Source organism: Trachemys scripta, unplaced genomic scaffold (assembly GCF_013100865.1).
Source record: "Trachemys scripta elegans isolate TJP31775 unplaced genomic scaffold, CAS_Tse_1.0 scaffold_26, whole genome shotgun sequence".
Taxonomy (NCBI): Eukaryota; Metazoa; Chordata; order Testudines; family Emydidae; genus Trachemys; species Trachemys scripta.
In genome coordinates this window covers 129557-144011 of record NW_023260511.1, presented here as the reverse complement: position 1 = coordinate 144011, position 14455 = coordinate 129557, and the positions used below count along the sequence as shown (strand labels likewise).

Here is a 14455-nt window from a genome sequence, read left to right as displayed (position 1 = left end):
CCTCTGCCAATCTGCCCTGGAGGAAAATTCCTTCCCGACCCCAAATATGGCGATCAGTTAAACCCTGAGCATGTGGGCAAGACTCACCAGCCAGCACCCAGGAAAGAATTCTCTGTAGTAACTCAGATCCCACCCCATCTAACATCCCATCACAGATCATTGGGCATATTTACCTGCTAATAATCAAAGATCAGTTAATTGCCCAAATTAGGTTATCCCATCATACCATCCCCTCCATAAACTTATCAAGCTTAGTCTTGAAGCCAGATATGTCTTTTGCCCCCACTACTCCTCTGGGAAGGCTGTTTCAGAACTTCACTCCTCTAATGGTTAGAAACCTTCATCTAATTTCAAGTGTAAACTTCCTGTTTCTAGAGTAAGCTTCACAGCAGGGAAGCCTTTTCCACAAGGATGCTCCCATGGACTGCTCCTGATCTAGGGACACACAGAGGAGTCAGGGCTCAATGAGCTGCCCAGATGGCACCTTCCTTATCAGAGTTGCATTAGATCAGGGGTGGGCAAACTTTATGGCCCGAGGGCCATATCGGGGTGTGAAACTGTATGGAGGGCCAGGTAGGGAAGGCTGTGCCCCCAAACAGCCAGGTCCCGCCTCCTATCTGACCCCTCCCACTTTCCACCCCGACTGCCCCCCTCAGAACCCTCCACCCATCCAACCCCCCACTGCTCCTTGTACCCTGATCACCCCCTCCCAAGACCCCCACCCCTAACCGCCCCCCAGGACCCCACCCCCTATCCAACCCCCCCTGCTCCCTGTCCCCTGACTGCCCCGACCCCTATCCACATCCCCGCCCCATGACAGCCCCCCCCCGGGATCCCACCCCCTATCCAATCCCCCCTGTTCCCCATCCCCTGCCCCCCCACCTCTGCCCCATCCAACTGCCCCCTGCTCCCTGTCCCCTGACTGCCCCCGGGGTCCCCTGTCCCATATCCAACTCCCCGGCCCCAGCCCCCTTTCCAATGCAGCTCAGAGCAGCATATCTGGAGCTGCACCACCCGGCTGGAGCCAGACAGGCTGCTGAGCATGAGCGCGAAGCCCCACCACCCAGAATGCTGCCCGTGTGGTGGCATGGCTGGGGGGCGGGGGGACAGGACACAGAGGGGACAGGGCCGAGGGCTAGCCTCCCCGGCCGGGAGCTCAAAGACAGGGCAGGATGGTACTGTGGGCCAGATGTGGCCCGTGGACCGTAGTTTGACCACCTCTGCATTAGATAGATAGATTAGGGGCAAAGGATCAGAAACCAGCCTTCACCCCATTGCCATCATGGGATGACTCCAGATTGGCACTACAGGAGCTGAGATCAGAACCCAGCCATGATAGTTCCAAGAAGTCTACAGACCTGTGCTGTCACTGGGATTTATTACCTAGGGGACGTTAGACAGGGAGAGGGACATGAATACCCCAGACTGGGCACAGAGGGACAGAATGACAGACAGACAGACTGAGGGGCCGGGGTTTGTGTGTCACCCAATTAAGTCCTGTGTCTTTGTGCATGCAGAGCTGTATCCCAAACCCTCCATCTCTGTGAGCCCCAAGGGGGTGATGGCCGTGGGGGGAGCCTTGACCATCCAATGCAAGTGTCGGTGCCAGGGCATGAGGGTTGTTCTGTACAAAGGAGGAGACCCCTCCCCGCTGCGATACATGGACAACGCTGGGGATGTGGCTGAGTTTCCCATCAGCAACGTGACACAGCAGGACAGTGGGAGATACACCTGCCGTTCTGGCAGCACATCAGAACCCTTTGTCTGGTCGGATCCCAGCGAGCCCATAGAGCTGGTGATGAGAGGTGAGGGGCCCAGCTCAGCGTCCTCGCTCCCCACCCCACACCCCAGCCCAGCCTTCACAGAGTCTATGCCCCAAGGGGAGGCTGAGAGACTGGCTCTGTCCTGGGGCTCTGCAGAGGGGACGCCCAGCTAAGGATCAGGGAATTGATAGGTGAGTTGCCAAGCTAGCAGGGAGCAGCAGCAGCTGTTGATTTGGGGCAGAGAGAAGGGGGAACCCTGCCCACAGGGGTCTGCAGAGCAGTGAGGCCCTTCCCGGAGGGATGCTCCCACTCGGGACGCACAGAGGAGTTGGGGCCAGTAGCTGCAGAAGTGACACCTTCCCGAGCTGATAAAATCCACTAATCCTGCTTGAGGTTACAGTGACCATAAAGGGGGAGGGGCCCAATCACTGAGTCATTTCCCCCACCTATTCACTCCCCCTGCAGGCCCATTTTACCCTCCAGCCCAACAAAATCTCTTTCTAATCTCATAGGTAGAAACGACCCCACGGGGCTTGAAACATCACCAGCTCCAGCCAGCCCAGGGACGACATGGACAGGTACTGGGGCTGGGATGGGGACTCTGTGGAAGCTCAGATTAAAGGAGCACCTTTAGATTTGGGGTGGAGGGGCTAGCTGCAGAGCAGGGAGGTCTTTCCTAGGAGGATGTTTCCCCAGGCTTCCCCTGATCTGAGGGTGTACCAAGGAGGCTCCCCAGCCAACAGCTGCCTTATCAGAATTGTGTTTATTAGATAGATAGATAGATAGATAGATAGATAGATAGATAGATNAATTGTGTTTATTAGATAGATAGATAGATAGATAGATAGATAGATAGATAGATTCGGAGTAATGTATCAGAATCTGGCCCTCACCCCATTGCACTCAGCGGGTTTCTCTCGATTTACCCTGGGGGAGATGAGATCAGAACCCAGGACCACCAGTTCCAAGAACTCCACAGACCTGTGTTGTCGCTGGATTTTTTACCCAGGGGACATTAGACAAGGGGAGGTACCAGAATACCCCTCAGGGCACAGAGGGACAGAATGACAGACTGAGGGGCAGGGTTTGTGTCTCCCCCTTTGAAGTCCTGTGTCTTTGTGCATGCAGAGCTCTATCCAAAACCCACCATCTCTGTGAGCCCCAGGGGGGATGATGGCCCTGGGGGGAGCTGTGACCGTCCTCTGAAAGCGTCAGTGCCGGGGCATAAGGGTTGTTCTGTACAAAGGAGGAGATTCAACTCCTCTGCAATACATATGTAACCCTTCTGCCAGCTGCTGTGGGCAGCAACAAGCTCTGGCTTCAATATATAGGGGTTCCTCTCAAAATTACAACACAACACTGTCTTGAGCTTCTGCCCAGAAATCTGGGAAAACTAAACACCATCCCTGGGTGTTTCTAAGAAGCAATACTTCCTGTCTTGCAAGCACTGAGTCTGTGTGCGACAAAAGAAATATTTTATTAAGGGGAGAAGGAAGAATGGCATTAATTTGAGAAAACATGACAATGACTCAAACGTATGCAAACAACGAGTAAATCCCTGGCCCCACTGTACCTGGAGCAGTGGCTTTGCCTCAGTTTCCCACTTTGTGAAAGTCCAGTGGACAAATGTCCTGTTAACACACCATTCCCCTTTCTGTCCACGACACTGCACTCTTGGTTTGTTGTCCACCATAAGTGAAGTCCTAGAGTCTAGGGGTGCCTACAGGTTCATTCACCTCCAGCCTTATGGGAGGAATGCAGGGAAAATTGAATGATGCCTCTGCGCACTACTGTCACTGCCTACTCTGACACTGCACACTCCTGTCACCTTCTGAAGTTTCTGCACTGGGCCCAGCCCTAAGTGATTTCAGCTCTTAGGTTATGGCTACATTGTAAAAAATACCAGCAGCCACAAATCTCAAAGCCCAGGTCTACAGACTGGGGCTCTCATTATGATACTAAAAATAGCCATGTAGTTGTTCCTACTGGGACTGGAGCTCAGGGTCTGAAACCCGGATCCCAGGATTCAGAGCCTGAGTAGGAATGTCTACACAGCCATTGTTGTGCCGAAGCACAAGCCTGAGTCTGTAGACAAACCCTCAGTGATTTCAGTGGGTAGTGCAGAGCTCCAGCTGCTGCTGCCACTTCTGCATTGTCTGGACAGCAATTCTGTCCATCAACAACAAAGACTCACCCCTTAATCTAGCTTCTCTCAGACAAAATAATCACTGAGCAAAACCAAAATCCCCATTGATCACTGTCAAGTGTTTCTCAAAACACCAGTGGGAAAAGAATCACAATTTTCCAAAACCCTAGAAGGGGGCATCACCCCACCCCACTGACTGAGCGAATGAGGTTCATCTTAGGGTCACCACATCGTAGGGTTACCATATTTCAGCAAGCAAAAAAGAGGACGGGAGGAGCCCCGCCCTAGCCCCGCCCCTGCCCCTCCCACTTCCCGCCCCCCCAGAACCCCCAACCCTTCCCCCGTTCCTTGTCCCCTGACTGCCCCGTCCTGGGACCCCTGCCCTTAACTGCCCCCCAGGACTCCACCCCCTACCTAAGTCTCCCTGTCTCTTGTCCCCTGACTGCCCCAACCCTTATCCACACCCCCACCCCCAAACAGACCCCTAGGACTCCCACACCCCATCCAACCACTCTCCACCCCCTGACAGCCCCCCCAGAACTCCCAACCCATCTAAACCCCTCTGCTCCCTGTCCCCTGACTGCTCCGATCCCTCTCCCCACCCCTGCCCCCTGACAGCTCCCCCCCAGAACTCCCAACCGCCCACCCCCCCACTCCTTGTCCCCTGACTGTCCCCTCCTGGGACCCCTTCTCCTAACTGCCCTCCAGAACCCCACCCCCTATCTAAGACTCCCTGTTCCTTGTCCCCTAACTGCCCCCTCCTAAGACCCCCCCCCAACTGCCCCCCCAGGACCCTACCCCCTACCTGTACCCTGATTGCCCAAAACCTTCTCCACCCCCTCCAAAAAGCCCCCCCCCGAACTCCCGACCCCCCCTCTCTTGACTGCCCCCTCCAGAACCTCCCTGCCCCTTTTCCTGCCCCCTGGCCCCCTTACCCCGCCGCTCAGAACATGGTGTTGGGCTCTGTGCAGAGCCGGACACGTGGCTGCGCTCCCCAGCACAACAAAACCCGGTCCCTGGCCCTGCACAGTGCTGCCCGAGCGGGGCGCGGGGCTGCAGGGGAGGACCTGCCGAGGCCAATGCAAACGGCCCAGCAGACCGGCCGGCTCAGAATGGGGGAGGGGAGGAGGGAGGAGGAGCTCTACAGCTGCTCCGGAATCTAGCCCTGCAAGCTGCAGGGGGAAGGGCTCTGGCTGCCAGAGCCCCAGGCGAGAGGCTGACTTTCCTGCAGCCCTCCCAGCCGCACCTCGCTCTGCCTGGGGGGAATCCCGGACATTTTGAGTGATTTACAAATTCCCCCCGGACGCTATTTTTAACACAAAAAGGAGGACATGTCCGGGTAAATCCGGACGAATGGTAACCCTACCACATCGATTAGGGAATATTACGTACAGTGTTGCTGGCCTTTAGTCACACTGTGTATTGTGGGCCTAGCATAGTCACAGAAACACAAACGTGCGCACAGTGACTGATTCTGCACTGCATAGAGAAAAAAAGTAACCCCTATATAACTGCAAATTCAACATAAGCAACTGTTTAGGTGTAACCCTTCTGCCAGGGGGAGTCAGCAGCAACCAGGGCTGGGTTCCTTTTGACAACACAACACAGAACCAGCTCAAGTCCTCACCCAGTAATCTGAAAAAAATTACACCCCACCACTTGGTACCTCTAAGAGCCAGTACTTCTCCTCTCACAAGCATTGAGTCTGTGTATAGAAGAGAAAACTTTTAATAAAAGGGGAAAGGAACCCAGCATTACTTGGGAAAACACCACAAGCATAATTTGAAAACATCTGACCATGAATAAAATACCCACCCCAGAGTACATCGGCAGCATCCTTTTCCTCAGTCTCTCACCTTGCAGTGTGAAAGTCTGACAAACAAATGTTCCTTTAACACGCCAGTCCCCTCTCCTTCCACTGCACCCCACTCACAGTTGTCCTTGGTCAGCGAAGACCCAGAGTTTGGAGGTATGTTTGCGTGAGTTAACCTCGGCATTGAGCAGTGCTTCAGCAGCTGTGGCTCTGCCACGGTTCACTCTGCATCGCTGCCTGCCGTTGTTCACTCCGTGGCCGGCCACTCCATCATCATTCACTGCACCACCAGCCACTCTGCCATCATTCCCTCTGCCACTCTCAGCTGCTCTGCCATCAGTCCGCCTGCCGCTGCCTTCTCTACTGCAACCTCCAGGATGTTCTGAGGTTCCACCACTTAACTCAGCTCTCAGCAATTTCAGTTCTCAGTGATTCCAGCAGTTAGTGGGGGAACCTCACTGGTAGTGCAGGCTGGGTAACCTCTTTCACCAAAGACACTGTCTCACAACAGGCCTAAGACTTAATATTTAGACCAGGTTATCAGTGATGTCAGCGCTAGTGAGCCAAACCAAGAAACTCTCAACTGAGTCTTAATAAGCTCTGAAACCTGTTAATAAGCTCTGTTATTAAACACTACAGAGTCAAATATTAAACAGTGCAGAGTCAACTAGAATGTAAGGCCAGATAGGCACAAATAGCCTCTCTCAGCTCCATTGGCCTTTGGCACCCCTACCTCCGGCTTATTGAATGCAGTTAACTTGAGAGTGCCCCCCTCATTCAGGGCATACAAGGCCAGTTCTGCTCCCCTTGATTCACAAAAGGATAACAACACTTTATTACCCCTGCTCCCTCAATAACAAAGTGATTTGCAATCCAACACCAGACAAAAGTGATCATTTGGACAAAGCAACCCCATCATGCTGCTCACCTAGGCGGAGTGGGCGTGACTATTCAAACATGGTCAGTTCCTGATGTCTTCTCCCCAGCTCATCACTAGCTGTTGGGAAAGTTCATTCAGAGCCTCCTTACATAAGAAACTATAACTGCAAATTCAGATGCATCACATATCCAATGAGGCTAACAACATTTCCTTATCCCTGTATCCAAGGGGATGCCTAGCCAGGCATGAGGTAATTGATGGGTGAATTGTCCAATAAGGGGGAGCAATAGCTGTTGATTTGGGGCAGAGGCAAGGGGGAACCCTGCCCCCAGGAGGACCTGCAAAGCTTTCCAGGAGGATGCTCCTTCTCTGGGGGGACACAGAGAAGTCAGGGCCCAGTGACTACGGCACCGGCACCTTCCCTGGAGATTACAATGACCATAAATCCTGAGCTGTGGGGGACAGTCGAAATTGCTGAGTCATTGTTTCCACCTTGTCACTCCCCCTGGATGCCCATTTCACCTCCTGCCCCAACAGATTCTAATCCCGCAGGTGGAAACAACTCCATTGGGCTTGAAACATCATCGACTCCAGCCAGCCCGGGGACCACACACACAGGTAAAGTGGGGCCTCGATGAGGACTTTGTGGAATCACAGATTAACAGTGTACTTTATAGATTTGGGAGGGAGAGGGAGGAACCCAGCCCCCAGGGGGAGCTGCAGAGATTCCCAGGGGGATGCTCCTTCTCTGGGGACACACAGAGAAGTCAGGGCCCAGTGACTGCAACACCGGCATGGCACCCTCCCCAGCTGATAATATCCACTAACCCCCCTGGAGATTACAGTGACCATAAATCCTGAGCTGTTGGGGGAGAGTCCCAATTGCTGAGTCATTGTTTCTACCTTGTCGCTCCCCCTGGATGCCCATTTCACCTCCTGCCCCAACAGATTCTAATCCCACAGGTGGAAACAACTCCATTGGGCTTGAAACATCATCGACTCCAGCCAGCCCCCAGGGGACCACACACACAGGTAAAGTGGGGCCTCAATGGGGACTTTGTGGAATCACAGATTAATGGGGTACCTTATAGATTTGTGGGGGATAGGGAGGATCTCTGCCCTCAAGGGGAGCTGCAGAGCAGGGAGGCCTTTCATAGGGGGATGCTTTCCTTGGCTGCCCCTGATCTGGGGATGCATAGAGGAGTCGGGACTCAGAGGCTGCCCAGCCTGCTCCTGCCTTGTCAGAGTTTCATTCATTAGATAGATCGATCGATCGATCCAGGGCAATGGATCAGAATCAGACAGAGGGTAACTCCAGATTTATCCTGGTAGAACTGAGATCAGAATTCAGCCCAGATACTTCCAAGAACTCCACAGAGCTGTGCTGTTGCTGGGTTTATTATGCAGGGAACATTAGACAAGGGGAGGCAGCTGAATGCCCTAGGGCTGGGCACAGAGGGATCAAATTTAGTTGGTGTTGGTCCTGATTTAGTTGGTGTTGGTCCTGCTCTGGGCAGGGGATTGGACTAGAACCTCCTGATGTCTCTTCCAACCCTAATATCCTATGATTCTATGAAATGACAGACAGACAGACTGAGGAGCAAGGGTATATGTCTCCCGCATAGAAGTCCTGTGTCTTTGTGCATGCAGAGATCTATACCAAACCTCCATCTCTGTGAGCCCCAGGGGAGTAATGGCCATGGGGGGCACCGTGACCATCAGGTGTGAGTGTAGGTACCAGGGTCTGAGGGTTGTTCTGTACAAAGAAGGAGACCACACCACGCTGCAGCACATAGAAAATATTGGGGACGTGACTAAGTTTCCCATCTGCAGTGTTACACAGGATGGCAGCAGGAGCTACACCTGCCGTTATGGCAGCACATCACAAGCCTTCATCTGGTCAGATCCCAGCGAGCCTGTGGAGCTGGTGGTGAGAGGTGAGGGGCCTGGTTTGGAGTCCCCACTCTCAGCCCCACACCCAGCCCAGCCTTCACAGAGTCTATGCCCCAAGCTCAGAGCCAGAATCTGCCCTGGGACCTTACAGAGGGGATGCCCAGCAAGGGACCAGGAAATCAGTGGATTTGTTGTGCAGCCAGGGGAAGCAGCAGCAGCAGCTGTTGATGTAAGGCAGAGGGAAGGGGGAACTCTGCCCCTAGGGTGAGCTGCAGAACAGTGAGGCCTTTCCCAGGGGAATGCTCCCTATCAGAGGATGCCCAGAGAAGTCAGGGCCAGCAGCTGCAAAACCAGTCCCTTCCCCAGCTGATAAAATCCACTAACCCCCTGGAGGTTACAGTGACCAGAATTAGTGTGACCAGATAGCTAGTGTGAAAAATCGGGACAGAAGGTGGGGGGTAATAGGCACCCATGTAAGAAAAAGTCCCAAATATCTGAACTGTCCCTATAAAATTGGGACATCTGGTCACCCTAGGCTGAGTTGAGAGGGGAGGGACCCAATTGCTGAGTCGCTTTTTCCACCTCTTCGCTCTCCCTGGTTGCCCATTTCACCCCCTGCCCTGACAGTTTCTCATTCTAATCCTACAGGTGGAAATGGCCTCACTGGGCTTGAAACATCACCATACCCAACCAGCCCAGAGACCACACGGACAGGTACTTGAGTGGCGAAATCATGCCTCACGAATCTATTAGAATTCTTTGAGGGGGGTTAACAAGCATGTGGACAAGGGTGATTCAGTGGGTATAGAGTAATTAGATTTTGAAAAAGCCTTTCACAAGTTCCCTCACCAAAGGCTTTTAAGCAAAGTAAGTTCTCATGGGATAAGAGGGAAGGTCCTCTCCTGGATCAGTAACTGTTTAAAAGATAGGAAACAAAGGGTAGGAATAAATGACCAGTTATCAGAATGGAGAGAGGTAAATAGTAGTGTTCCCCAGGGATGTGTACTGGGACCACTATTATTCAACATATTCATAAAGGATTTGGGAAAAGGGATAAACAGTGAGGTGGCAAAATTTGCAAATGACACAAAACTAGTTAAATCCCAAGGAGACCGTTAAGAGTTACAAAGGGATCTCACAAAACTGGGTGACTGGGCAACAAAATGGCAGATGAAATTCAATGTTGATAAATGCAAAGTAATGCTCATTGGAAAACATAATCCCAACTATACATATAAAATGGTGGGATCTAAATTAGCTGTTATCATTCAAGAGAGAGATCATGGAGTCATTGTGGATAGTTCTCTGAAAACATCCACTCAATGTGCAGCAGCAGTTAAAAATGTGAACAGAATGTTGGGAATCATTAAGAAAGGGATAGCTAATAAGACAGAAAATATCATATTGCCTCTCTATAAATCCATAGTATGCCCACATCTTGAATACTGTGTGCGGATGTGGTCACCCCATACCAAAAAGATATGTTGGAATTGGAAAAGATACAGAAAAGAGCAACAAAAATTATTAGGGGGCATGGAACAGCTTCCATATGAGGGGGGATTAATAAAACAGGGACTTTTCAGCTTGGAAAAGAGACAACTAAGTGGGGATATGGTAAAGGTCTGTAAAATCATGACTGGTGTGGAGAAAGTAAATAATATTTACTCCTTCTCATAACACAAGAACTAGGGGTCACCAAATGAAATTAATAGGCAGCGGGTTTAAAACAAACAAAAGGAAGTATTTTTTCACATAACGTGCAGTCAACCTGTGGAACTCTTTGCCAGAGAATGTTGTGAAGGCCAAGACTATAACAGGGGTCAAAAAAGAACTAGATAAATTCATGGGGGATAGGTCCATCCATGGCTATTAGCCAAGATTGGCAGGGATGGTGTCCCTAGCCTCTGTTTGCTAGAAGCTGTGAATGAGTGACAGGAAATTGATCATTTGATGATTACCTATTCTGTTCTGTTCATTCCCTCTGGGGCACCTGGCATTGGCCACTGTCGAAAGACAGGATACTGGGCTAGATGTACTTTTGGTCTTACATAGTATGGCCATTCTTATGTTCTTATGGGATGGGGACTCTGTGGAATCACAGATTAAAGGGGTGACTCTAGATTTGAGGGAGGCAGAGGTGGGATCCCTGACCCCAGGGTTAGCTGCAGAGCAGAGAGGTCTTTCACGTCTGCTCCTGTTCTGGGGACGCACAGAGGAGTTGGGGCTCAGAGGTGCCCAGCTGTCTTCTTCCATCTGTCCTTCATTAAATAGCTAGATGGGTAGCTAGATCCAGGGGTAATGGATCAGAATCCGGCCCTCACCCCATTGCTGTCAGGTGGTGACTCTGGATTGACCCTAGAGGAGCTGAGTTCAGAATCCAGCCCTGATAATTCCAAGAACTCCACAGACCTGTGCTGTCCTTTCACAGTCCTCATGAGGCGCCTGGATTTCACCTGGGGCAACATCCTCCGTCTGGGCCTGGGCGCTGGCGTCCTGCTGGCCCTGGTGCTGATCATGGCTGAGGCTAGTTACTGCCGGAAGGAGACTCCAGGTGATTTGACCCCCCCTCTTATCCCTTCCCCCACCCCAGGATAGGGGCTCCCCATGTCTGCCAGTCCCCTATGAACATGGGGGTACCTCATCTGGACATAACCCCTGGACAGCTCCTGCACCACCTGTCAGCAGCAGGAGGAGTCAGACCAGGGTAACCCCTGCCCACGCTGGGGCTGCCATGAAGGGTCTGTGATGTCCAGAGATGCCCCTTCCCACTGTGAGCTGGAGCCACCCCAATGCCTGGCCTTACCCCATTCTGAGTGCCCCAGGTGGGTAGGTCTGTGGTGGTGGTGGGAGGGGGGCAGTACACACAAACACTAGGTCTCTTTCCGGCCAGCAGTCCCACCTCTCCAGCCCCTGGAAACCTACCTAGATGGGGATTCCAGCTGGCTTGTCCTCCCCTCCCCCCAATCCCATCCCAGGCAGAGCGCTTCGGCCCCCTCAGGGGACACCGGCCCCTCTAACCAGCCATCTCTCTGTGCTCACAGGGGAGCCTTTATCCAGCCGTGCAGAGACGAAGATCTCCTCAGGGGAAGAGCCCTATCTGCTTGGAGGGCTCCACAGGGCAGAAAAGCCACCCTCCCGTCCCCCAGAAAATCTCTGCTTCAGGGAATCTCACATTTATTCCGAGGTGCTCCCGACTCGACGGCCGGAGCCCTGGGAGCAAACCCCCGACCCCCGGCACCGAGCACACCAGCCCCTGTGGCACCAGCTAAGAGAGCACCTGCCAGGGCCCCAGGGGGGTGGGGAAGTGGGGCCGTAGCAGGGCCCAATGCAGGGAAGGTGCTGCCTGCATCTGTGGGAAGCCCAGGGTGGGGCATGGGGGGCTGGGCACTGTATAGGGCCCCCTCAATAAATAACCCCTTTCCTGCCAGATTCCCAGCTCCTCCTGCTCCCCGCTGGGGATATGACGTGAGAAGATGAGGGAGGACTGTTAGTGCTTCTGTCATAACTATAAAGGGAAGGGTAACAGCTGTCCTGTGTACAATACTATAAAATCCCTCCTGGCCAGAGACTCCAAAATCCTTTTCCCTGTAAAGGGTTAAGAAGCTCAGGTAACCTGGCTGGTATCTGACCCAAAGGACCAATAAGGGGACAAGATCCTTTCAAATCTTGGTGGGGGGAAGGCTTTTGTTTGTGCTCTGTGTTTGGGAAGTTGTTCGCTCTTGGGACTGAGAGGGACCAGACATCAATCCAGGTTCTCCAAATCTTTCTGAACAAGTCTCTCATATTTCAAACTTGTAAGTAAACAGCCAGGCAAGGCGTGTTCGTTTATCTTTGTTTTCTCAACTTGTAAATGTACCTTTTGCTAGAGTGTTTATCTCTGTTTGCTGTACTTTGAACCTAAGGCTCGAGGGGGGTCCTCTGAGCTCTTTAAGTTTGATTACCCTGTAAAGTTATTTTCCATCCTGATTTTACAGAGATGATTTTTACCTTTTTCTTTAATTAAAAGCCTTCTTTTTAAGAACCTGATTGATTTTTCCTTGTTTTTAGATCCAAGGGGGTTGGATCTTGATCCAGCAGGAGTTGGTGGGAGGAAGGAGGGGGGATGGTTAATTTCTCCTTGTTTTAAGATCCAAGGGGTTTGGATCTGTATTCACCAGGGAATTGGTGAAGAGTTTCTCAAGGCTTCCCAGGGAAGGGAATTAGCTTTGGGAATGGCGGCAGCGGACCAGATCTAAACTGGTAGTTAAGCTTAGAAGTTTTCATGCAGGCCCCCACATTTGTACCCTAAAGTTCAGAGTGGGGAAGCAGCCTTGACATGGCGGCAGAGCGGTGGGATCATTTTAAACCAAAAGCCAGTAAGATTTTTTTTTCTCCTTTCTAGCTGCTTGGAAAGCAGAGCTGAAGGTAGATGCATATCTGATCTCTCCTTGCCTGAAGGCAGAGGTGTTCAGTTTTTTTTACAAGGGTTTTTGTTAAAGAGAAGGGTTCAATCAATGAGCAAACAGCTGGTAAAAGGAATTTACAAGCTGAATTATTTTTTTTCTTTCTACTTGGGGATAGCTAGTTAGAAAGTCTCTGTTACCTCAGCAGCAGCCTGAGCTGAGTGCATCCCAGTTACAGTCAACTGCAGAGGGGTATGGCCCAGCACAAGCAAACAGGAAAATGACTATCAAAGAAGTAGCTAACAAAATAGAACTGGTCAGACTAGAAGCAGAAGAAAATGAAAAAAACCATCAGAGACTGCTTCAATTAAAAAAAACTCAAGAAAGAAGCTGATCAGAGAGCTATGGAGCAGAGAGAAAGAGAAGAGAAAGCCAAAGAGGAGGCCCACAAGAGAGCTATGGAGCAGAGAGAAAGAGAAGAGAAAGCCAAAGAGGAGGCCCACAAGAGAGCTATGGAGCAGAGAGAAAGAGAAGAGAAAGCCAAAGAGGAGGCCCACAAGAGAGCTATGGAGCAGAGAGAAAGAGAAGAGAAAGCCAAAGAGGAGGCCCACAAGAGAGCTATGGAGCAGAGAGAAAGAGAAGAGAAAGCCAAAGAGGAGGCCCACAAGAGAGCTATGGAGCAGAGAGAAAGAGAAGAGAAAGCCAAAGAGGAGGCCCACAAGAGAGCTATGGAGCAGAGAGAAAGAGAAGAGAAAGCCAAAGAGGAGGCCCACAAGAGAGCTATGGAGCAGAGAGAAAGAGAAGAGAAAGCCAAAGAGGAGGCCCACAAGAGAGCTATGGAGCAGAGAGAAAGAGAAGAGAAAGCCAAAGAGGAGGCCCACAAGAGAGCTATGGAGCAGAGAGAAAGAGAAGAGAAAGCCAAAGAGGAGGCCCACAAGAGAGCTATGGAGCAGAGAGAAAGAGAAGAGAAAGCCAAAGAGGAGGCCCACAAGAGAGCTATGGAGCAGAGAGAAAGAGAAGAGAAAGCCAAAGAGGAGGCCCACAAGAGAGCTATGGAGCAGAGAGAAAGAGAAGAGAAAGCCAAAGAGGAGGCCCACAAGAGAGCTATGGAGCAGAGAGAAAGAGAAGAGAAAGCCAAAGAGGAGGCCCACAAGAGAGCTATGGAGCTAAGAAAAAAAGAGATGGAGCTTGAACTGGAATTAGCACGGGCTAGGCCGGCTATAACAGCCAATTCTAACAACCCCTCTCCAGGTACCCTTTCCCATCCCAGAAAATTCCCCTCCTACAAGGCAGGCGATGATACTGAGGCCTTCTTAGAAAATTTTGAAAGGGCCTGCCTTGGATACAGCATCACTACAGACCAGTACATGGTAGAGCTGAGGCCGCAGCTCAGTGGACCCTTAGCAGAGATGGCGGCTAAAATGCCTAAGGAACACATGAACAGTTATGAACTTTTTAAAAACAAGGCCAGACTCAGAATGGGGCTAACACCCGAGCATGCCCGTCGGCGGTTCAGAGCCCTAAGGTGGAAACCAGACGTGTCATTTACCCGACATGCCTACCACATTGACAAAAATT

The 14455-nt window shown here is 51.6% G+C and overlaps 1 protein-coding gene across 1 annotated transcript; it reads left to right on the top strand.

Moving 5' to 3' along the window:
* Positions 1-1561: 1561 nt before the first annotated feature.
* Positions 1562-11964, top strand: LOC117870305 (immunoglobulin superfamily member 1-like). Its single transcript, XM_034757407.1, has 5 exons — positions 1562-1805; positions 2892-2973; positions 8253-8539; positions 10831-11046; positions 11924-11964. Exons 1-5 carry the CDS (start codon positions 1562-1564, stop codon positions 11962-11964), a joined length of 870 nt encoding a protein of 289 aa, XP_034613298.1.
* Positions 11965-14455: the final 2491 nt, after the last annotated feature.